At 37.4% G+C, this 25737-nt stretch overlaps 1 protein-coding gene across 5 annotated transcripts in view; it reads left to right on the top strand.

The window, feature by feature from the left end:
* The first annotated feature begins 442 nt into the window (after window positions 1-442).
* The window catches only part of LOC139966486 (NADPH oxidase 5-like), a 193466-nt gene continuing 168171 nt past the window's right edge, over window positions 443-25737 (top strand). For 4 of the 5 annotated variants that reach the window (XM_071969538.1, XM_071969537.1, XM_071969540.1 and 1 more), the window contains exon 1: window positions 25223-25591. In XM_071969538.1, coding sequence (XP_071825639.1) covers window positions 25589-25591 — 3 coding nt within the window. In that variant the 5' untranslated portion in view covers window positions 25223-25588. Of the gene's footprint in view, window positions 598-25222; window positions 25592-25737 lie in introns of those variants that run through there. The other variant, XM_071969541.1, reaches the window with a different exon arrangement.

Here is a 25737-nt window from a genome sequence, read left to right as displayed (position 1 = left end):
CAAGGATCGGTACCATAATAAAAATGATCCCGCCTCCACCCCTTATATGATATTCCACATTCATTTATATATAAACATGATTGATTGATTAATTATATATAAATGGATTGGATGGATGGATATTTAAATCTGAGCTATAGCGATCGTGCGATTTTTGCCACTTAAAGCAACAATCCCTCTGGTGTCTATAGCCCGCCCTCAATTTACATTTTCTGCACTGAATTCTGGATACAATTGTATTAATTCTACATGTCAATGGGCTTACATTCTGATGTACAATTAAAAAAGCTTCCATTACTGGAAGGTCAATTGACACATGGTATGGGCAAGATATAATTGGCTCTAACACTCTTCGTCGAAACAAGTTTGATAATTGTACTGGTAGTTTATTCATAGCCACCTTTACTTCAAACGGAAGAACCAACCAACGAATGTACTTTAGATATTACAACAGGAGATTTTCGGTACGAATACTCCAGAGTTCACCCTGAACCTTTTACGTTAAATGGCTTTGAGCAAAAGTTTTCATTATAACGTTGGATGAAACGAAGGGAAGGCAACAGACTTGCTCATATTTACTCATCCATCTCCTTTAAGGTACGTGTGTAATTCAATTAATTACCTTTGCTTATCGGCCTTTTCGCAGATCATGTGTAGTATCTGTTCCCTTTCGAGGGGAATCGTGATACACACCTGACGATGATCTCACAGTCTCGATGCAAGGTGACTGGGGTTGAGAGCGGATCAACCGTTCGGTTGTTTGGTTTTTCGTGCCCAGGTTCTTTCCTGGGTGACTTTTCTTAGTATTAGCATTTGCTTACACTTGCCATTTCTATTGAGTATGTCGTAATCTAGTGATGCAAAATTCGGCGTTTGAAGGAATGGTTATATCCCTAAAATATAACCGTATGATGTTAGGCCTAATTGGCATAAATATACTTCTCTGCACCTGTGTTCGCAAGTTACTAACGGTGTTGGAATAATCGGTAGACATAACAATAGATTGCCGAAACATATTCTTCGTACTACTTATCTAACTCTTCTTTGTCCCCATCTCTGCTGATGATGTCTTGCTTGGTCGGGCACTAGTAACTCCGTTTTAAGAAAGTTATTTGGTCTCCAAAAACGAGCTATCAGACATATTACGTATTCTGCACCACGCGAACACACCAGTGCACTTTTTAAGTCACTTAACTTGTTAAAATTAAATGACTTATTCAAAGTTAATATTGCAACCTTCACCTATCGCTTTTTCAACAATCTCTTACCTTTAGGTTTTCTAATTTATTCGTTCGGAATTCCCTAGTTCACAAATTATCACACACGTCAAAACAATCGTCTTCGTCTTCCTGGCAATCGGCCAACTTTTTCGAAGACAAGCTTGCATTATCGAGCCATCAGCACCTGGAATTCCATTCCAGAGAGTTTAACTTCTAAGCATAAAGTACACTCTTTTCATTACAACTTTTCTAGATCCCTTATAAACCTCTACTAAGACTTTAAGTTTTCATTTTGTACGCTGTAGCCATCCCCAGGGGCGGGATTTGAGTTGTGAAAGTGGGGGGGGGGGGCAAAACTGTCAGCAAGACTATCTAAGCGGAGCGCCACCATCGGTTGGCGCGGAGCGTACAAGAAACTTTTTGGCTTTACAAACCCTCCCGATGGCCGAAAACGGCACTTCCCGAGTGCTCTAAGCTGCATGTACCCATCCTTGAAAAACGGATCTCATGTCTGCAATCTAGATAGTTAATTATCGTTTAAAAATTTGAAGAGGATTTATAGTAGAACATATGGTCAGATGGTGATGTACAACTTTTGTTATACTTCACTATCTAAGCAGAGCGCCATCATCAGTTGGCAAGGAGCGTCGAAATTTTTGATGAAAGGTACCCTTAGATCGGTAAAATTAACACCGATATAGGCTTCAAATTGCATCTAAACAATTAATGAACTTGTGTAAATTTAGGGAGGACGGATAGAAGAACTTATATGGTGATGTACAACTGAAGCTTATACGTCACTATTTAGGCGGTGCACCACCATCAGTTGAAATTTAAGCAAAAAGGAAATCCTAGATCAGCAAAAATGACACCTCTGGTAACAATAAATCGCATCTAGACAGTTCTTTCCCCCTAAAATTATTAGTATACTCATTGGACCGATCAAGAATATGTTCAGCACCCACTTCGAAATTCTCCCCGCGGTCCCCACTTCTTGGAGCACTTGGCAAATATTGGGGGCTGAACATACCTTTACCCCCCCCCCACACACACACACACTTTTTTCATGGGGGATAAGCCCCTCAAGTCCACCGGTTCCGTTTACATTATTCGATTTGCATGCATCATTCCAGGATTTCGAGCAGTAAAGAAATTACATCGGCATTGCCATTGCATATTGTTGAATGACACGGGGGGGGGTGTCATGTGTCAGTATATTGAATTTAATTATTGATATACCCAATATGCAAATCTGGCTTTCGTTAATCGTTTCTCTGGATTTAGTTATTCAACGCATTCAGTAGAGCAGCAACGTTGAAAATCAATTCCTGAAGGTAGCACTGTAGCACATGCCGCGGATTCATTAACATGCAGATTTGAATCGCTAGTGTGTTAGCTCCAGGATTCGTAACCTGTGCTGCGAACCATGTGCTAGCTCCAGCTCCAGTTATTCTGCATGCTACATAGTGGCGTCCATACAGTCAGGGGGGCAATGCCCCCTACCCCCCCCCCCCCCTGACGGACTCAAATGGACTGCTGGCGCCCTTTTCAGGTTTTCACCACTTTTTATTTATTCGCGATTATTGACGTTTTCATTGCGCTCTCATCTACCATATTGACATTTGTCACATTTTGTTGGTGATGACACCTATTTATTCTTCGTTTATCTGCAAATTAGCAAGGCCAGGAAAGGGTCATTTCCAGCGATCTAGGAAGTATCTTTACTCAAAAAATTTCTGTACTTCGCGCAAACCTGTGGTGGCGTTCCTCTTAGATAGTGTCTAAAGCGCCCCTACAGACCATTCTCGCCCCCCCCCCCTTGACCAATACCCTAGCTCCGCCACTGATGCTACATGTTACGATGTTAAACACAAATTCGACTTAGATTCGAGACAAATATGCCTATTTGATAGAGCTGTTGTGGGGGAATAATTTCGATTAGGGTTGTGCACATTTGTCTGCAAAAACGACAAAAAAGTGAACTAAGGTCTGGGAAAAAGTGGGGGGGGGGGGGGCAAATGGCCCCTCTTGCCCCCCCCCCCCGTAATCCCGCCCATGGCCATCCCTTTGTTATTGTATTCTTTCCCCCAATATATATGTATATACATGATTGTATATGTGAATGTGTAAGTTAGCTTACATGTTTATATTAACATGGGTGTATGTGTATGTGTATATATGTATATGCATATAATTATATATATATATATATATATATATATATATATATATATATATATATATATATATACACGTGTGTGTATTCAATTGTGTATGTATGCATATGTGTATATTTATGTATTGTGGGTGGTGGGGTGGGTGGGTGGGTTATATGTGTTGGGTTGGTGTGTGGGTGGATATAAGTGTTACTGTTTACTTGTATTGTTCTCCCTATTTACTTATGGGAGCGCTCTACTAGACAAGCCCTCTGTATTTTTTGGAGTGCTTCCTTTCACAATTTTCCCTGTTGTTGATACGTTTTGTCACTTATTAGTTAACTTATCTGTATTTATATTGTTAAGAAACAAATAAATGAATGAATGAATAATCATACATTCCTAATCCATGTAATCATGCATATTTACATACCTTCGGTAATCATCCTTACCCAACCCATGTATTCATTATCAGCTTATCTACATAGTAAGTTGAACTAGTGAATTACTCAGTGCGTCTATAACCAAGCTTATTTGGCTTTTGAGTTAATTTGATTTCAGGACTAATACGACAGTGCCCTCTGTCAAAATGCTGGAGCGCCCCCCTTCGTCTGCTGGAAAGTTTTTACTAATCAATTCTCAATAAGTATCGAACATGAATATGTAAACCAGGCGCGTATCCAGGGGGCGTTGGGGGCGCGCGCCCCCCGGGGAAGAAGGAGAGGAAAGAAAAAAAAAGAGAAAAAAAAAACTGAAAAAAGAGGGGGAAAAGAGGAGGAAAGAGAGGAAGGAAGGGAAAAGAAAAAGAAGAAAGAGAAAAAAAAAGGAGAAAAGGACGCGCCACCACTTCTTGAGATTGTTCCAATCTGCATGAAAACGCGCGCCCACAACCCTACGCCCCACCCCTCTCATCACTGCCCGATGAGTTACGAAACTTAATTAATGACCTTTGCCCGTAGTACCAAGACCTCTTGGCAAAATCCGGCAACACGCCACTTCATCGATAACAAGTGATTGGGTTGTGTATTAGTGACGTCTAGAGGTCGTGCATTGACCTATATGGAGTGTGACCACTCCCGACTTGCAATTTCCCAAGATCAGGCCCCGAAAAATCCAAAGGACACTGTACTGTATGGACATCTAGCAATATCTAGCGATATCTATGGATGAAAATCCCAAGATCTTTCCTAAACTGAAGGCAGATAGAGAATCGAAGCCTTCAGTGTGTAATGAACTTGAAACTATGCGTCTTTCGAAATGAAAAGAATGTGGGGCGCAACTCCTATGGGCTCCTATGAGCCCTATGCTTAGGTTTGATAACTGTATTTGTGCAGTAGTCTCCATTATACTCCATACAGTAGGGAAGGGGGGGGGGGCACTTGCTCACCCCTGGAAAATTAAACAAAAAGTTAAGCATTTGAAATTTCAATGATTTCCCCCAGCCAACAGTTCTCTAGTTATGTTCATTGCATACTGACCCATAATGCATTACTGAAATTATTGAAAGTCAAAATCCTAAGACATGAGATCTCAAACTGCAAAAGCAAACTGCAGATATCACATCATACCAGTGAGCATGAAAATGGCGTTCCGGGATGAACAGCCTCCAAACTGTAGATGTGCGTAGTGTTCGGTTCCGGAAATATCTGGTATATTTTAATTTCCTTCAACGAAGTTTTATAGTAGCCGTTATAAGAGGTTTAATATTTGTACACCAATAAATAAACTGTGTCTGAATTTTCGAAAATTCCCTGACCACCATTCTTCATCATACTTCCCTCTACTCGTGCAATTTTGACCGGTCTGTTAGGGGTTGAAGGAGGTTTTTCTATATTGGTGTCCATAGATGAAATTTTGTGCAACATTATGGGTATTTTTTGAAGAGAATTTATTCACGAGAATTGCGAATTTTCAAATTCTGAACAAATAATGGGCTTAAAACCTTGAAAAATGGTGCTTACGGGTATTGTGGGGCCCGACGTAGAATCACCTACAAAAAGCAATGATCCACAGGAGATGCAATGAGGTCGAACAGGATGTGTGACTGGTGACAATCTTCAAAAAGGTTATGGATGAAAAAAAACTATTGGGAAATTCTTGGTTCTCAGGCAAAAGTGTACATTTGGTTGGTCATTTCAAGCCCGAGAAGTGCCATTTCCGGTGATCTGGGGGGTATCAAAACCCGAAATTTTCTTGTACGCTGCGCGCCAACCGATGGTGGCGCTCCGCTTAGATAGTAATTCGCGCCCCGGGTTAGAAAATCCTGGATACGCCCCTGTAAACAGTAATATAAAAATGGAATACAGAGAGCAAAAATAATAAACTCTGTGTGAAACAGTTTTAACGCAATCTATTAACGCTTAGATAAACTATACATAAAGGCGAGAAAAATATTTCTGTGCACTTGATTCAGCAACACAACCTTTTAAGATGTAATTTTTTTGTGAGAAATGCATGTTGAATTCCAACAGATTATCCCATCTATCCAATCCCATGTCGTGATATGGTAATAGCTATTGTTAATGAGAAAAGTATCTGAACGTATACCTGTTCACACAATAGTATATAATATCATTGTTTCATAACTGATAATAATACATAAGAATATGTGTGTCTGTACTTGTTTTCTTTTCTATAAACAAAAAAATTGCAAGTCCTCAGATGAAAAGAATCAACAGGTCCTCAGACAAATTCTATTGTTAAGGGGTATTGTGAAGGTTAGGGTACGTGAAGAGTGGAAGAAACAACGGGGTCCTCAGTCCGAGTGTAAAACACACCTGGATGTATCTGTGTCTGTTTAGAGTTAGGGTTAGGGTGTGTGGCTCATATTCTCTGCAAAATTATGCATCCGCCACTATCTGGTGGTGCCCTTTTATAAATAACGAACCTTTTTTCCACATTATGGATTACGAACCCTTTGATCGATTATGAATATCGGACCCTTTCTCCTATTATGAATAACGAACCTTTTTGTCTACTATGGATTACGAACCCTTTGTTCTATTATGAATATCGAACCTTTTGTCCCATTATGAATAACGAACCTTTTTGTCCATTATGGATATCGAACCGTTTTGCACATTATGAATATCGAACCTTTGTTTCCATTATGAATACCGGACCTTATGAATTATATGATCCCTTTTTATTATGAATAACGAACCTTTATTTCCATTATGAATAGCGAACCTTTTTATCGAAAAAAATGCACGTTATGAATAACGAACCTTATGAACAATGACCCTTATGAATAGCGGACCTTATGAATATCGGGCAGACCCCATGAGGAGGTTGTGTACATGGAAGGGGGGGGGGTGGATTTTGGGCTATCTGTAACAATTTTGTTGGCTGATATGGATGATATATTAGCTGAACTCCAGTGTGTTTAATAGTTTTAACCCACTTATCAAGTACTTAGTGGAAAGAACCGTATCTAGACAGGTCTTATCTTCATTTCTGTGTATTTGATGTTATAATGACCTCCAGATAGATTATATACCAGTATATGCTTGATGTATCATTATCTGCTGCCATATAGTCACCATTGAGGTTAGATGTTGCACGGGTATAGTACCACCAGGCACCATGGCGACTAACAGCACAGTTTCGACTGCCTGATTGTCCCTGTCAAAGGTACCGAAGGCAGAGTTAAGATGATAACTCAAAGCATAACCATCAGAGGCACCTCCATTTATGTCTGTGAATTAAACAAGTAAAGATATTCCCTTAAACTACAATCCATCACAATTAAGGGACCTATCACAATATAGACACATTAAACAATTAGTAAATATGATTGGATATATGTTGAATCTGGGCAGTTCCGTAAACTCGGACGCTCTTTCTTAGGAACGTTAAATCACGATAGTATAATGTGAGAGAGACAGAGGACTTCATTTTGTCTGAAATTGTGTCTCAAGCTCGGGTGAGGGTTCCGAGGACTTCGGCAGCAGCGTTTGCAGTTAATTATTGTTGTTTTGAAGTGATCTTTTAGTACAGAAATACATTTCTGAGAGAAATTTTATCGGAATGTCTTACGCAGTCCCGTGGGTTTGTGGGCTTCAGCTGTGGCATTTTGTTAGCCTAATATTATAAAGAATCTCGGTCGTCAAGGTGAAACAGAGAGAACGAATTTGTTTGCATTAACTCTTACTTTTATGGGCTAAAGACCTCGCTGAATTTGGCTCCAAGCTGACATCGCTTTTGGACCGACTTTAGATTTTCAGCCGGGGGGGGGGGGGGGGTAACACCCAACCCAAACACCGCCGTATGTGCGCCTTTGCTCCCTGGTCAAATGACTTCTATATTCCAATGCACTGACGTAGTCGTAAATATCTTGCTGTTGTTGTTAGGGAGGGGTTGAGGGGAGGTTCACATGTTATAACGTCAAGCATGTAACTCCAAACCAGTGGCATACTCAGATGGGGGTTCAGATGGCGGGGGGGGGAGGGAGGGCGGGCGGGCGAAGCCCCACACACACAGATATATACTAAATAAGCTATTTTTTTTTTGTTAAAACACGGCGTGCTCTGCTACTCATTGGTTTCCTCATTAGCCATACTCAGCATAGAACGGGATTTCTCCGAACAAATTAACTTTGATTCAGTATTTGACGCTTCTTGTTAAAGTTCAGTGCGTCGTAGTGCACTGGATTGCCGTCTTTGCTAAATACATCATGTAGGGTCCATAAGATATGAGATACCTGGATACAACTACTAACACGTACTATTATGTACTTGCAAATATTTTTATCGTGACAAACCGGGCCGTACGTTCTTAACAGAGGGTAGAGTCTATATGGTGTCATGAAAAAGTCATATCATTATAAGCGTTAATTAAACTTAAATTCTCTGACGGGGAATAGAACTAATTATTTCAATTTGAGCACTCTTACCGATACAAAGTTTTCTCAAAGGGTGTGGAAAATGTTTCCCTTTAGAACCTACAACAGACGTCAGCAAAAGTTTGTTCCCCCCCCCCCACCGCCCCCACCTAAAGTTCAGATTCGTAACAAAGCTTAGAGCATTCATGTATGGTGTCATGAAAAGTCATACATCGACACATGCGTTCTTAAAGTTAAATACCGTGACTCTGAAAGTGGGGAAAAGATTTGGCTTTTCCCCCTCCCACATCTGGCAACGGGTCTGCTTCAAACATGTATTGTAACTTTTCTGTGCACCCATAACTACAATGAAATACTGAAAGAGTTCATCATTTAGTTGCATTGTTTAGTCTTACTGTTGTTTTGATTACACGTGTTTTACTGATTTCCAAGAGTGATATTGTACTTTTTCCCCCCAAGGAGTGAGAAAAACAAATCATGGTTTGTTTTCCCAATTATCTTTAAAACGAACGGAAATCTTTCTTTATTAAACTTTGTCCAATATCTCCCGAGAACAGTAATTACATCATTTCTTATATAACTAGCCCAGATTTCAGACAGAAGGGTTGTTGTGAATATATGAAAAAAATCGAATATGTGCGGACGCTCAAAATTACTGTTAATAAATCCCATTGTTTAAAGTGAACATTATAACAACTTCTTCAACGTCAGTTAATATCGTCGGTTCCCTTTGATCCTCATAGTAAATTTGTCTCAGTTGAGTAATTATTTATTTACATAGGACAATCTATACACATCCTAATGAGACTTAGCATAGCGCCCTTTTAAATGCAACAATCCGCACTTCTCGGAGACTTTCGTTGTCGTCACAGCAGATGCATGTTTGTATATCGTTGGATCATTCAGTAAAACTGGGCGGTGGAAACGGGAGTATGTAATGGGTATTAATCCCCAAATAATTTCTAAAAATATGAAGAAGAAAGAAAAAGGAGATACATTGACAATACAAGAAAAATATCAGGTTAACCCTCTACTAGGAGAAATAAAAATACCTGAAAAAAATGCTGCAGCTTATGAGGAGCGGAGTTCAGCTCCTGGACATATCAAACAAGGCTCCTTGACGAGCCTCTGCACTCCCAACCAATTATAATGCTGCAGCTTATGAGGAGGGGGATCAGCTCCTGGACCCTAAAAAAAGGCTCCCTGACGAGCCTCTGCCCTCCTAACCAATTATAATGCTGCAGCTTATGAGGAGGGGTCTCAGCTCCTGGACCATTAAACAAGGCTCCTTGACGAGCCTCTGCACTCCCAACCAATTATAATGCTTTAGCTTATGAGAAGGTGGGGGGGGGGGAGTGGCACTCATCTCCGGGACCCTCAAACAAGCCTCTGCACTCGCAACCAATTATAATGCTGCAGCTTATAAGGAGGGGGCTCAGCCCGCTCCTGTACCCTTAAGTAAGGCTCCTTGACGAGCCTCTGCACTCCCAACCAATTATAATGCTGCAGCTTATGAAGAGGAGGGGGCTCAGCTCCATGGATCCTCAAACAAGGCTCCTTGACGATTCTCTGCACTCCAACCAGTAATAATGTATCTCTCATTCAAACTGTATCCCTTGCAACGCTTATTACAACCACAACTATTATCTCATAATTGGAATTGGAAATGGAGGCTGCACAGCAGCGTTTAGACCTGTGATTAGTACGAGAATGCGCGAAAGTTCAAAGCTTTACCTTTTCTAGACATCGTGCTCCTTCCTGCGTTGATAATAACCAACAAGTTTACTATTTGACACCGAAGAGCACGGGAGAATAATTTCTAAAGATGCAGGGTTTAATATGTACGTCTGAGATAATAATGTCTCCATCCCCTTTCAGAATCTGGTCTGACCGTTAAAATTGCACCCTCTGAAATTGTACCATTGTCCATGATGGTCGCGAGTTAATAATATTAGCAGGCAATTATAGTAAAGTCCAGAGCCCGGAAGCAGTTATTAGTGTCCAGTGACTCTTCTAATTAATTGGATCGATACGTACTGGGGTAATATTGGAAGTCAAATTGCAAAAATACTGTAAGTTTTACCTTTTTATGGTATTCCTCATTGGTATTGGTTTACCAAATCTGCAAAGTGAAACTGACACCTCGACTGGCTCTGTAATATATTTGAAGTTGCAAGCAATTTACGAAATGCTTCTAGATAGCCCGTACATACTTCTAAGCTAGATTTCTAAACGTAAACAGCGGGCACTCCAACTTCTAACGCTATACATATAAAACAAAGAGGGGGGGGGGGGGGGTACCTTTCTCTCTTTCTTGCGATTTATGACAACAACAAAAAACAAGATGCCGTATAGGATGTTTAAAGAAATCTTAACTCACGTAATTACTTTTAGTTTTATCTGAATATTTATTTCAGCTGAAAAGTTTGATCAATTCACTTATCAATAGGGTAAAGTTGTGTAAGTCTCTTTCTGGTATTGTTTCATATGTAAAATGTATTCAGTAAGTCAGTTTATAACCCATTTCACCTTGCATATACATTGGGCTTGGTAATCCCCCCCCCCCCATTCGTTTTCGGTGACGTCATATAGTAAGGGGCAGAGGGTAAGCAAAGCCGGTAGGCGTTAGTATTTTGGTAGGCAGGAAGGAACTTTTTCTGATATAATCTGTTTGTGAAGGATTTTACTCTCATGAGATAGCCCAGTCTGTTACTGGGTGCATGGACGGTTGCCTGGTCAAAGGATGGACTTGTGTATGGGAGAGGGTGTGTCTTTAAAAATCACCAGGCCTGACCAGAGGGGGTCAGAGGGGAGACAGCCCCGGGGACCAGAGTCAATTAGGGGGCACTGAGGAATTTGCAGTGATCTCGGAAAATATGTGATAAAGAACATTCTCTAGAATGGTGTTTATTTAATAATAAACCAAAAGAAATATGAAGAGTGCAAAAAGGGTGGTAAGGTAACATAACTATCCGCTGGGTCCGTCCTGGCTACTACTCCTCTGAATATCACAAAAAGAAACGTACCATAAGTGGCTTGTTCATTCTGTTTGAAAAATTGGTTTGCCTAGTGACTATTCTGAATTATAGGAACGTTATACAGGGTAGTGTGAGATAATCCTTGACCACATACGATTGCAAAACATACATCTTTAGATATCGCAAGTAAGCCTAGACATTCTGTATAATTATTAATGTAGATAAAGGAAGTGATATTAATCTTCGAGAGGATGCAGTGAAAATAAGAATACTCTGTGAAGTGGAGTGCGTAAAGAGGAGGTAGAAAGATTGACGCCACTTCTATCGTAAGTTGGGGGAGGGGGGGGGGGCTGGGAGGCATGATTCAGTCAGGGGATTATTTACAATTCAGCCAGGGAAGAATTAATCCACCGCTAGGGGTGCTATACGGGTAAACACCATCTTTCCAACCCACAAACACACAAAAATATATAGGGTCTTTATTAGCACAATCAAGTTACGTTTAAACCTTATTTTAAGCCTAATTTATAGTCTAAATATGCCACAGAAATCACCATTTCAAGTATATATACTCTTTAAATTTACTTTATTTGGAAGGAACCCAGATAACACTCCATGGGCAAACATCTCCTTTTCAAATCCTTCATGCACCTCTGTCCGTTCCATATATATATATATATATATATATATATATATATATATATATATATATATATATATATGTATATATATATATATATATATATATGTATATATATATGTATATATATATATATATATATATATATATATATATATATATATATATATATATATATGTATATATATATGTATATATATATATATGTATATATATATATATATATATATATATATATATGTATATATATATATATGTATATATATATGTATATATATATATATGTATATATATATATATATATATATATATATATGTATATATATATATATATATATCGGTTTAACGTCTGCCTAAATCAATCGGTGCAGGTGGAGGGAGGGTTGGGGGGGGGGTCAATTTTGGCCCCAACATTTAAATTCCCGGCATGATTCTGATTCTGTGGATGGAAACCTTTTTTGACGTAAACAGACCATCCCTGGTTACAGAAACATTTTAAATGTTGCAGTGCGACCCTACAATCGCCTTGAGGTGCGCCTGTACTTTTTCACCATGGCGGCGGTTTAATGATATTAGGGGGGGCAATTAGACTGGCTCCAAAATCAGTAACATAATGATCGATTGTATAATTGACTGGAATTACACCCCGGGACACCTAACCATTGTGGTCCATGATATACATTGTCTATAGTAACAATTAAATATGTAACAGCTGTGGTTGAACTATTTCCTCCAGACAGATCTATAGTTGTTCATTTCCGACAATTTTAAACATAGCGTGGGTTCGGCTTCAGATTATATGATAAATACAACAACATAAAAGGTACACAATAAGGCCTTTTTTTCTCTTTAAATTCTTTATAATGTGTAAAGATCATTGGACTACATGAACCTTAAAAATGATACCTTGCAACACCCTGTTATGTCAGATACGAAATACAAACAATAACACAGGTCTGAAGCCGCTGGTTCCATATTAGGAGGTGTAGGTGGGGTGTACACCCCTCCCGTTTCAACCCCACACAAAACAATGAATGCAGTTATTAGCAAAACCATTTCTTGTAGATCAAATTATAGACCTAAATTTATAGTCGAAATATTCCTCGAAATGCACCACTTCCCATCAAAAAAAATTGATTTTTATAGGGGAAGGCAGGCCCCTAATATTTCCTATATATGTATGTATATACACTAGGAGTAATATTCTGTCTGTTATTAGGGGGCGGGAGAGGACCTGAATGCCTTGATTTTAATCTAAGGGGGGGGGGGGGTAGGGTGGGAGGATGTCACTGAAATTACAAAGAAGTGCTCACGCCATGTACTCACATAATGCGGTAGTGAATTTATGAGTACAGTTACACATTAATAACGAACTTAACGCTTGGTTATTGAAAGCGTTGAATAATTTGTTCCGAAACTGCACAGTCATTTAAAATTTACCCAAACGATGAAGTTAAAAACAATAATTTACTTTAATTATGTATGAACCCACATTTGCTGTTTCATGCGAGCATTCAATTACATTTTGTGTGGTTTAATAAAGTTGATCATATAGTATGGTTATGTTTAATGCAAATTCCCTTTTTACAGTATTTACATTTTCACAGCATATATTTAGAACAGGTTTTACATGTCTTTATTATTTTCGTGCCCGAGGTAGTTTTCATTATTAGAAAGCAGCTTCAGTTTATGGACGTTGACCGGAGTTTTTGTTTTGTTTTTATACTGTAATATAAAGATTGCACTTTTAAGACTTTTAATGTTAAACAGTTTGTGCTTATTTGTTACAATGTTTAGTGTAGTCGACCAATACTACAAAATTAGACATTCTTTACAGTGTATTGAACTGCTCTTTACATAGTTTAGCGAATGCAAATGATGGAATTGTTTATGACACAAATTGCTCTGGGCGTTAAAAGTTGTGAATAAAATTCAAGCATTAAAATTGTGCAAAAGGTTTATGTATTCTTGAACTTTGGATAGAATGGAAGTTCGTATAATCATAAGTGATGCACCGCTGATCACCGAACATTATAACCATAACAGGATCAACATGGTCGATAAGTATGATAACCATTCTGTTATACGAAAATATTTTAAGTTTCTTTACTGGACTCTCTTAAAACTTCCTGGTTTCACACACCCCTGTCTCACACATCGAAAATTTCTTACCGTTTAAGCGATTTTCTGGTGATAAACAATGTGAAACTTAATTATAGTGAAGAAAATATTCCATACTGCTATAGTTGAAAACCCAATATCTCTATACTGCCCTCTAATTCTAGATATTGGTGATTGAATAAACTAGGGTTTAACTACCAGGACGTTGGGCCACAGTAGGAGGGGGGGGGGGGGGAGGGGGTCTGTGATTCAACAGGGTAAACGCTCTTTGAAAGCTTTACTTGGGCTTTTATAATATTCTTGTGGAGTTATCCTTGAAACCTGATACATTTAGAACGGTCGCGTAGCTGTGTGTCGAAGTTCTCTGTACATTGTTTACAGAAATTTTTTTTTTTTCCTCTGTCGATAAATGATTGACAAATGACAAAGAAAAACAACGACCCTCTTCAGCTGAATTGCCCTGAAGACGTCATCAATTCTGCTGTTACCAGATCTGCATTTACAAAATATCACAAAAGTTGAACAATTCTTCCCGATACAAAATGCTATATGTTTATGTGGTTTTCACCTCAAGTTTCAATACACTTTCAACAGTTTTGACAAGCAATCAACTTCAATCACCAGATAATCCTTTAACCTTGTCGATGTAAATATTTAATTATCGTTACTTTTATGGAAGTACCAATGAGTGTATTGATTTCACGAAACACAGCTTTCCTTCGCTTGTGTTTATAGACATGATCCTTCACTACTGCTGATACTTTATTACTATATGATTAGGTCTATATGTATTGTTATTATGGGTACCTTGTATCAGGCGCGTAGCCAGGCTTGGTGGTACGACTGGGGTGGGCAAAGGGGGGGGGCAGCCAATTTTGTGTCCACATTTTAAGTCAGGGAACTAAAGTTTATGACTAACGATTATATGAGCGGAGTGGTGTCCACTCCACGTTGTGGCTTAGATGCACCATGGTACTGTCATGTCCACGATCTTGCGCACGTGTAGAGGTATTTAGCATTAGGAAATTGTTCAAAATGGCTGTGCACCCAGTTGGGACAAGTTGTTCTATACTGTACTGTCATGATCCGTTTTAGAGCTTTGAGGCATGATATGGGATGACAGTTTAGAGAGGTATTAGCATTAGAAAATTGTCCCAACTGGCCAACGTGTTTCATAAATGTAAACCATTTGGAAGAAAGTTTTAGGCGAGGGGAGAAGGCATGCTTCCCCATGCATGCTCCCAGTGGCTATGACCCTGTTTATATTAACGATATCAAACATTTACAAATACGATGTATTACAAGTGGGTAGGTATATGCGCAGGTATCTCATATCTCTGTATTGAACCAAATGGTGATGTTTTGGAATTGTCCATGCGATAGCACGGTACTTGGGTCATTGTGTGCTAGGACATATAACATTTTCTGGTTATTGGTGATTGGTGTATGTGCCTGAACCAAGTGTCGTTGGCCTCTCCTAAATGTTGTAGGCCTGTGATAATTATGTATGTATGTATTTAAGATCCTCCTGCAAGCAGGAACTCGCGAAGAAGCCTCATTGGCTTATAAAAGCCGCAAGCTGACCGAAGTCAGTCTCTTAGATTCATTTTTAGCGTCCATGATTATGAATTGTCAATTGTCAACAACTCTGTAACTGGACGACATAAGTTAATCTTGGAGTGACTCGAACCGGGGACCTTATGATTGAAAGGCACCGGCGTTAACCACTGAGCTAACGTCATCTTTTGCAGGTCTGCACTAAGTGCTGCCTCATTCTGGTATTGTGTTATAGGGCTTAGTCTTATTGCTTATATATAGGATGTGATGTAGGGTTGAACTTGTTTCAGGTAAGGGATAAGTGTTGGTACTTGTCCTGCAATGAGACACGCATTCACGATGTAACTATCAGCATGTGTTAGGCTACAATAGTATAGTAAATGTAACACGATCAGTAGCTGGTATATGATATAGTCAACTTGCGCAGGCGAAGCTACACACAAACGTTAATTCAGTGAAACTGAGAAGTCACGGTATTGAGATATTCTTCAAGAAACAGCGGATAACACGAATGAACCGAATCATAATCATGTTTTTGTTTGACTTTTCTTAAACTCCGACGTGAACCTTGTAATTCCACCTTATTTTGGGAAACAAAACCAGGTCGTTGCTATTCATTAAGAGAGAACCTGGAAAGGATAAACCTCTTGGCTAAATTATACACACAACTATATTTATGCCGTAGGAGAGGATACATCACACTCTGAGTTTCATTTTAGCACCTTAATCAATTTACGAAACCCTTTCATCTTGCATGATAAAATTATGAATAAAACGTCTGGTACTTATACCTAGCACTGCAACCGCATGGTTTGAATAAGTCACGTGGGTCACGAATGACGTAGAATTCACTTATCTAATTGGTAGCGTGCCTATACAGGGGAGATTGGGGGAGAGACCTGCAATATACCAAAATACATTGAATACTTACTAAACGCACTGCTTAACTTAAAGAGGATCAATTGTCGTTTTCAAGGATAAAGACTTAAAAGGGCTAAAATATTTTAAGGACATCTTTTTCAATTATTTCATCCACTTAGAGTGTATTTTTTTTTATTTCATTTTCTGGACATACCATATTAAACATGATGAAGTAGTGTATCTGATAATTTAATCATATCTCTGTGCAGGTGTGCTTTTTGTAGCCAGTGTCGGGGAATATTCAACTGAGGTTCATGCATGCCTCTCGGTTTATCTTGCAGATTAGAAAGCCAGATTCTTTAAATTTTCAGTGTAATTCCATCACGAACGAATATGCATTCGTAGTAGATGAAAACCATTTTCCAAGAAGAGAAAAAAAAAACTAGAAACTAACCAGTCCTGCCAGAAGATGTTAAATTTGTTTATTGTGTTGTCTTGCTAAGCTCATCTCTGCGTGCTACTAAGTATACTAATACATGGTGAATAAGCTTAAAGGAGCTTATCAATTTCATGTTTGTGTTGCAAAACAATTTAACGGTAACTTTCTAGAAATTTTAGATGTGTTTTTTTGTAAACGAAATATAGTTTGTGTCACTGCTTTCGTTGTTGGCAACTCTCTATTTTACATGTTTAAGGGTCTCATTTCCTGTGAATTTTATTTATCTGTGTGTTACCGAGCAGGAATGAGTTGCTATGTTGACCTTCACATTATCAATGCAGGCCTATATACGTCTTAAACTCTTACTAGTTGCGCTAAACTTTTTAGCAAAAGTTTAATTTCTTAAACGTATGGCAAGAATAGGTGTCTCCTTTTTCAACATGCAAGTTGCTCGAAATATATAACGGAGAAAGAACAAGAAACAAAATTCTATCTTCATAAGTGGCTTTTGCTAATAAAGTAAAATAAACTCCTTAAAAGTGTCGCTGGCTCGTTCAGTTCCATCAAGTAAGATTGAGTTGAACATTATTACGACGAAAGTTTAACTTTTCCTCTCACGGTGCTTGTACTTTTTCCCGGGGTTTGTTTATTCATAACACAACTTTTCCGTTGCATAACATATCCTTCCTTTTAAAGAATCGTGCCAAATTAAATGTTAATAAGGGACATTTACCACTACCGCAAGTTGTAAAAGATATTTATCTTCTCGATGTTTACAATCGTGAAGATGCATGGCTGATGTTTACAGGGTATAATGTGTTTTTTTTTTTTGGGGGGGGGGGGGGTTCAGGAAAAAATCTCTGCACATGCTGTTTTCGTTGATTATGATGCTCGTAACCCGTCAGATTTTTATCTTAAATGAATTTATCAATTCTGTCACAAAAATATTTGTGAATGATCTTTGACATTTCTCTGAAAACGTAAAAAAAAAACGTAACAAAAGATGCGAGAAAAAAGGGAGATGACCACAAATATGGAATAAATAAAAAATGAAAACAAAGTATGTCTTGTGGGTGAATAATTTCCTCCAAAAATATGACTACAAACAAAGCAGCAGTCTTGTATGTGCCTGTCACACGAAAGCTATGTTGACAAGCGTTTATTAATAAAATATATAATCAAGATTAAGAATCTTATGAAAACTAATATTTTTCAATAAATGTTTGGATTAATCAGAACACAGTCAACGTGACAAGCGCTGCGATGAATTCAAGCATCTTTTCTGACAAATTACTAAAATTTTAAGTTTTTTGGTGGTTTTTGCCTGAGAGTGAGCACTTTCTCTTACGTAAACACAGATCAAGTTTTGCGGGATGTGGACGGATTAAATGTCCGTAAATATGTGATTTCTTTCTCTTTTTGTTTTGTGGTTTAATTCAGTCAGGACAATAACAAAATACAAGTATTTTAAAGTTAATGAGATTTCATATAGTCTTAATTCCATAAACAAAGAGATCCCGGGAGAACGCAACATTACAAACAACTAATAATGTTATTAATTTGGTAAACGAATGAGATAGAGAGAGAGAGTGTGTACATGTGTGCTAATAAATCAATGAGTTACTGTGGGAATTTTAAGTTTTTAAATGTTATATCGGCGAGTGACTTCATTGAACCTCTTTTATGGCGTGAAATTAGGAAAAAAATATCTTGCTTATCTAGATGACATGACGGTATCTATATCATGAAAGTTAAACACGTTCCAATTTTTTACAACTCAAGTTTAATCATAACAGAATAGACGTAATGTATACTTAGTGCAGGCAATCCATTTATCTAGACTCCATTTATTGGTATATACACTTCACACGTTTGTTCTTCTTCTTTGTAGTTGGCACATAGTAACAAACACCACGAAAACTGAAATGTACGTATATTTGTATATCTTACACAAAGGTGAATAAAAGGCCTATTTGGCGTGTTTTGAATAACAAAATAAACTTATTTATATATATAATGTCTTCATTCTAAAGATCAGTACATGGTATGCAAAGGTTACGATAAGTTGAAGCAGGGTGTTGTCATGGGGAACTCCCTGGTTGAAGCGAAGACAAAATATTTTGTCTTAGCAAAACCAGTACTTTGGTACACGGTATGTTTGTATTTCTAGTTACAACACGCTCTGATGAATAATAACATTTAGCCGGTGTTATGGATATGTCGCACGACAGATGGACGTGATATCATGCGAGTCTGTACGTGTTAGTCCAAGCATAAGACTACAGTTAGAATACAGAACTGACAGCGTAAAGTGTAGGTTGGGGGAAGGTGGGGGGGGGGGAGTCGGGAATGGGATGGGGGTGTTTCAACATGTAATATGACCCATTTCTCAAAATAGTTTTACATATGTAATTTTTATTTTATATTTTCAGTTAATTTCATGATTACAAGATATATCACCAATGACACACCAATCGAAAGTGATGAACGTTAAGTTGTTACGGTCACTGCGCATATTCTATGTACACATTTTAACTCATTATAATGTGTACAGTATACTCTACAAACAAACGCCTGCTTTCGTTAACTCGCAGTCAGGGGGGGGGGGCAACATTTACGTCCCCCCTCGCTCCCAATGAAGGTACGGTACATGCCTTTGAAAATATTTGTCCACCACCCTTTCTGATGAGGCCATGTATCATAAATATATAATCCTCAATATCTAGTTTAATGATCGGTGGTGCATGGACACAATCATTTGAGTACTCCTTAAAGCGACTTTTTAACCGGTTTAACCAAATGTAAACCTTTTTGGTGTTCCTTCAACAAAACAACAAAAACAAAAAAAGATTAATGAAATTTTCTCCGTCTATAAAAGCTCTACAATTTCTAATTTCATTGCTTGCGATACGATTTCAGCGGAATGAATAAACATGTGAAAGGTTTTCAGGTACATACTCATTTCCTCTATATGTCTGCCGAAAGAGGGGGGGGGGGGTCAGGGCGCTACGTCCCGGAACGGGTATTAGAGGTCTGGGAGAATATGGAATAATGAATACTCCCCGAATCACAATTTTGTGACTAGAAATGTTTATAAAATTGACGGTGTTAGATGAAAAGTAATGCAATATTCTGCAACGTTTTGAAGCAATGTTGAAGAAGTTTCAGCTGTTAGTCGTCCCGAGGAAAGGTTTAACTTACCTTTGAGAAATTGTTGGCAAAGTTATGCTTTATTTCAACTGTATCTGTTGTATAAACATATTAATTATTTATGTTCTCTACACAAGAATTTGTTCCTTAACATTTCTGTCTGTTTTTTCATTTTTGTCAGTAGGTGTGGGTGGGGGGGGGGGTGAGGCGGAGGGCTGGTCCCCTCGATTTTATTTTCAGAAGGGGTGGGGGTTGAATCCGTTTCGGTATAGGTGGTTGCGCCACTGTTGATTCAAACATAAATTATGACCACGTGGGTCTTTTTAAAGCTTTAAAACATCGATTGAACTTTCCAAGAAACACATGTTTTAGAGGAAATGCTTGAGTTTGTCACTTTTATATGACAACTATATGTGACACCTAAAATTGACTATTGAAGATTGAGATAAAACAATTAAACGTAAGAATCGATACACTTTAAGCATCGTCGACATTACCCCATTAAATTTATCAAATGAAATGCTTTCGTTTTCCTCACAGCAATTTTCATATGTTCCTCGAGAACTATAGTCCTGTAATCGATTAACTTATGCATCAATAACATGGTTGATCATACCAGAGTATATTTAGCTTAATAGCTATCCAAATAAATCAGGCAATTTCAACAGAAAAATATTCACTACTTTTAGATAAACACCCAAGAAGAGATGTTCTCGGTTTTTATTATTATCATATACTGTGTTCACAACGAAGCATGGGATAGCGCCCCCTTTTAGCACAAGTTTTGTCGTGCGAAAGACGGTACTCTTCCAGTCGGTAGAGCTCGCGACTGAATCGCTGAGACTAACAGGGAATCTCATTAAGATAGATAATCAGTTATTCATAGTTTACTTAGCCTTTTCGAATATTCATATATAAATGAAAATTAAAGCTAATTAAATCGGTTAACGTCAATTCTTCATTTTGCCCTAAGTTGCCATTCTTCGATTTTCTCAGATTGTTCTCCTTTGGTTGTTCTTGCTGGCAACACGAGATCTGATAAGCTCATAATATTAGAAGTTACAAAAGATGTAGGATTGTTAGTATTATACTAGGACTGTACGTAAGATCACGAAAAGTTTACAATCAGTAGGCCTCTAAATTGGTGGTCATCTGCAAATGGAATTTACAAAACGATTATAGTGTTAAGATGAACGTTATTCCCTAGATATTCGACTTCACGGTTAAGTCCTGACAACAGACCACAGACTTGATAGCAAAGCTATCATGCATGTTATATTTTATTGCATGTTAGTTGGATTGTAATCAACCACTTATAATAAAATCAATCCCTTGCTAAATAGATATATTTTTGACTTTGAAGATATTAAACGTAACTCCTTTGTCGGACATGTAAAGTATAAGAATACAAGTAAATTTTAAGCGCGGACGTATAATTGTGACACGAAGCTCTGATAAAAAGTCAAATTGCAATTGAGATGAGTTTGCGACAGTCGTAAAGATGTATTGCTGTCGACCTTCAATGGCCAAGATGGGATATTAGTGTATAGCCTAGCGGAGTGTATAGCCTAGTGGTTAACGCCGGCGTCTCCCAGTCATGAGATCCCCGGTTCGATTCCCCGCCGACAGCAATGTGTGTCGTCTGGCAAGGGTGTTGTTCAATAACAACTTCCCGACATGGACGTTAAATGGATGTGTGCCGAGAGATTGGCTTCGGTCAGCTTGCGAGTCTACAAGCCTACATGGCTTCTTTCGCGAGTTCCTGCTTGCGGGAAGATCACATATACATACATACATACATACATACATACATACATACATATTAAGACGAATGTAGTCTATATTTTCGAGTACACATTTTTGTATTGTGAAGACCGATTTGTAAGACCGGTTATACAATAATTACAATAACTACGTAATTCAAAAATGGACGGCATCTTGTGAAAAGATGACATTTGCCAAACTTAATGACTAAACATCTTCACGTCATCATGTCCCTGCTTTGGAGATATTCACTAATCACCCGAACTATGCTAGAAATAAAAATAAAAAAAAATGAAAAATAGCCGTTCTTTTTAAAACTTAAAAATATATGTATAGATTTATCTATGCCTGCCCCGCCAACTAAAATGCAATTCAACACACTGAGATTGTTAAGTGATTAATTTAAGATTCCTCAATGTGTGGGATAATTCAAATTAGTCAGAAGCTCTAGGAAAGTTTTATTTTGTTTCGGTAATTTGAAGTAATTAAGCCTGTTTCTGTCTTAGGTTAATGCATGCTATTGGCTTCGTAATAATTCTTAATATGTTACAAATAGTAAATGTACTTCTATCAAATGAGCTGACGAATTATTTTCCTCATTTTTACTATAGAATGGCCTTGATTGTTTCTCAGTAAAACAAACAACAAAACAAAAACGAAAAACAAAACAAGGGGAGGGGGTTGAGTGGTTAGTCCAAACAAACAATTTTGAAATTGCTTAATTGAATTTTGCTCAATATCTGGGATTAATAACATTGGTCAGAACCCACAGAATTCGTTTTTATTATTTTGTTCAGTGATTGTATTGGTTTGATTTCACTAATGCTCTATTGCTAATGCCAACGACAGTAAAGTATGTTACAAATACATAGTTATTATACCTCTGAGGTGTGGATTAACTTTCCCATTTGACTTAGATTGACTACGATTGTTTCACAGTAAGGGGGTGTTATTCCAAACAAGCTCCCGATATATTATCCTCTCGAAATAATATAACAGCTGATCTTGTTATTAATACATTAACATGACTCGTTCGATTTGTAGTTCAATCACACAGAGGTCGGAGCTAACACACTCGAGGTTATCCGTGATATATTAAAGTGACGTTATACGTTCTCAATCATATTAGTATCATATAATTTTATTACTCTCATCGTCCAAGCTGTCAGTTCGTAGGAAGAGTGACGTGTAAGGTTCAATAAATTGAAAAAGACAGTTGGTAATTAAAGTTTACAATGGGAAACGAAGAAAGATAAACAGGTTTTCCCCTCAAGTAAAGTTAAAATGTTTCCAGAGTGCTTATGGGACGTTTTGTATCCACATTACTGCCAATTCCGGTACCGAATCGCATTAGATATACTGTTATTCATGTATAAATCGTTGCAATTTTGCGTAAGAAATCAACAAATATTGTGTGTATAGGAAACAAATAAAACCATTCAACTGTTATGGATACTCTCTTTCAGCACTCTAGGTGGATAGCCGGGTTTTATTCATATTAAATTATAACAATTAGAAAACATTAGGCTCAGATTAAACGTTTATACTCTACATAAAATACTATCAGTTGTAATTGAGAAATCAAAACTATTTTAGAATATTTTAACTGATATATTTGATTTATCACTTTTCAATATCCGTTAATCTTTTATGGTAAATTACTATCAACCGATCAACCAATCAACCGATCAAAAAGTCAGTCAATTGTAATTTCTTTATCATGTCCCCTCGAGGAGACGCAAAGATGATTATGACATTATTCGGACATCAAATTTTCCAAACGAATATTCTAATAGTCTTTCAACAGGGTCTCACGTGACAATCATTGTTTTTTTTTGTGTGTTAATTTATTGTTTAATCCCATGTATGAATTTGCACACTTTTCGTACATTCTTCTCCACTTAATTTCTCGTACGGGAACATAAGTTTTCACAAATAATGTAGAAATAACAGCATTGTCATCATCAGAGTATAACATATATTTTGTTAATGTTAGGCGAAAGATATCCATTAGTATGTTTTTTTCTTTGTGATACAACATATTAATTATTGATTATAATAAAATTGGCTAAAGATGGGTTGATGATTATCAGCTCAAATAACCAAGATGTATACATAACGAGCGTCGTCACACATGCAGTAAAAGCAAAATCTGCTACCTTTATAATGGTAATATATTTTAAGTTCGGTTACCCTCAGCAGCCATGGCAACGAAGTGTAATTGATTGACTGAAGCCAATTCATCTAAAAAAGGTCGCACACTTAATTAAGCCTACCTTTTGTAAGCAATATCGCTCTCATGCCCGTGAGATATTGAGGAAAATAATCATAATAACAACTTTGTTTTTGAAATGTCACATATTTCCGTATATTATTTTTTTTTCAATTTTAATGTCCTTTCAGCTCAAATGTACTCAAGGTTAATATTATGGGGCTTATTTTGTGTGTGTGCATATAATGACATTTTGGGAAGCCTTTATTGGTATGGTAGGGTTTACCCGAGTCCTTAGATTGGGTGTCATTACAATGTTTAATTGAATAGGACAGTGCGCAATTCATATTGTCAACAATTACCATATCAAATATTATCATATTTTATAACTTTTCCAGACAACATGTCGAATACTTAAAAAGGATTCGGCAAGTATATGTAATGTAAAACAAGGATATTATAAGCTTTAGAAATCTTTATAACAAAATTATATAATCATGTTGTCAAACCGTAAAGAGTAAATGAAATTATGGGTCCACAGAGATAATTATTGACGCCATTAATTTCTCAAGTCCCGATTGGTTTAATTGATTTAGGAAGTCCATGGAGCGATCAAACCTACTGTACGCTTTACACAACAGTAAAACGTGACATGTTTGGTAGTAATTTCTCAATCTGATTCGCTTTTAATTCATATATGATAGTTTTACGGAATATACACTGTAAACATGCACTGTAATATTGTTGAAGAACTTTTCTACTTTTCCACAAAGAAAATAACAACTTTATCATTTCCTAAATTTGGTTGTTCGTGTTTTATATTGAATTGGGGTATAAGGCCAACTGTAAGAACAACAATATTTGTTCTTGTGATGACATGTAACATGAAGTCACTATGTAAATATGTATGTTTATATGTATGTATGTGTGTATGTATATATGTCTGTATATATGTATGTTTAAATATATATATATATATATATATATATATATATATATTTATTTATATATATATATTATGCTTAGGCCTGTATTGATATGACCCAATCGACAAATGACATCCAACATTGAATATGAAATAATAATCCATTAAATAAGAAACAATTCGAGAGAAATAGAGCATTTGAAAGAATTCAACAACTGGGAATATACTGCAGGGCTATTCTTCTTCATCTTTTTTTTTGGAAAAAGGAAATTAATCTATAGCGATCGTCTATTCAAAGCATCCGTAAATTAAGACTTCTGGCTGTGAGGTCAGTCTCTATTTTCCCCTAAAGCTTTATCGGCAACAACACGGCTTTCGCTCCAAAATTCGTTATGAAGCAAACTTCCTTTTACCATCCAAATCAGAGCGTTGCTCATCACTAGTTGAAACTCCGTTGGTGTGCAAATCACGACGGTTTTTTTTTTAAGTGTAAGCTTTGTAATTTCCCTTGATTGTAGGGGGAAAAAACATCCGTTTTGGTTGAAGAAAGGGGAAAAAAATTTCAAACAAAATAACTCACAACAAATCGGAGAGGAAGCCTGAAAATATTTAGCGAGGAGTTTTGATTCCCGGTTCTGAAATCTTTCGACACCTTCTAGTGTGAATAGGATTAAGACCTGGCTATTGGGGATTTGACTTCTGCGAGCAACGCCTATTTCGTCATGGTAAGTTGACTTTACTTTGACTGGAGCTAATATTAATAAATATTATTGGCTGGTCTCTTGGGTCTTAAGAATAGTTTCAAATCGAGTTAAATTCATAAGCAATGCCAAATGAAGAGTTATCTTTGCTGTGATATTCAAGATGGGAC

This window comes from Apostichopus japonicus, chromosome 4 (assembly GCF_037975245.1).
Source record: "Apostichopus japonicus isolate 1M-3 chromosome 4, ASM3797524v1, whole genome shotgun sequence".
Classification (NCBI taxonomy): domain Eukaryota; kingdom Metazoa; phylum Echinodermata; class Holothuroidea; order Aspidochirotida; family Stichopodidae; genus Apostichopus; species Apostichopus japonicus.
Note: the sequence above shows the minus strand (reverse complement) of the source record. Positions and strands in the feature narration are given on the sequence as shown.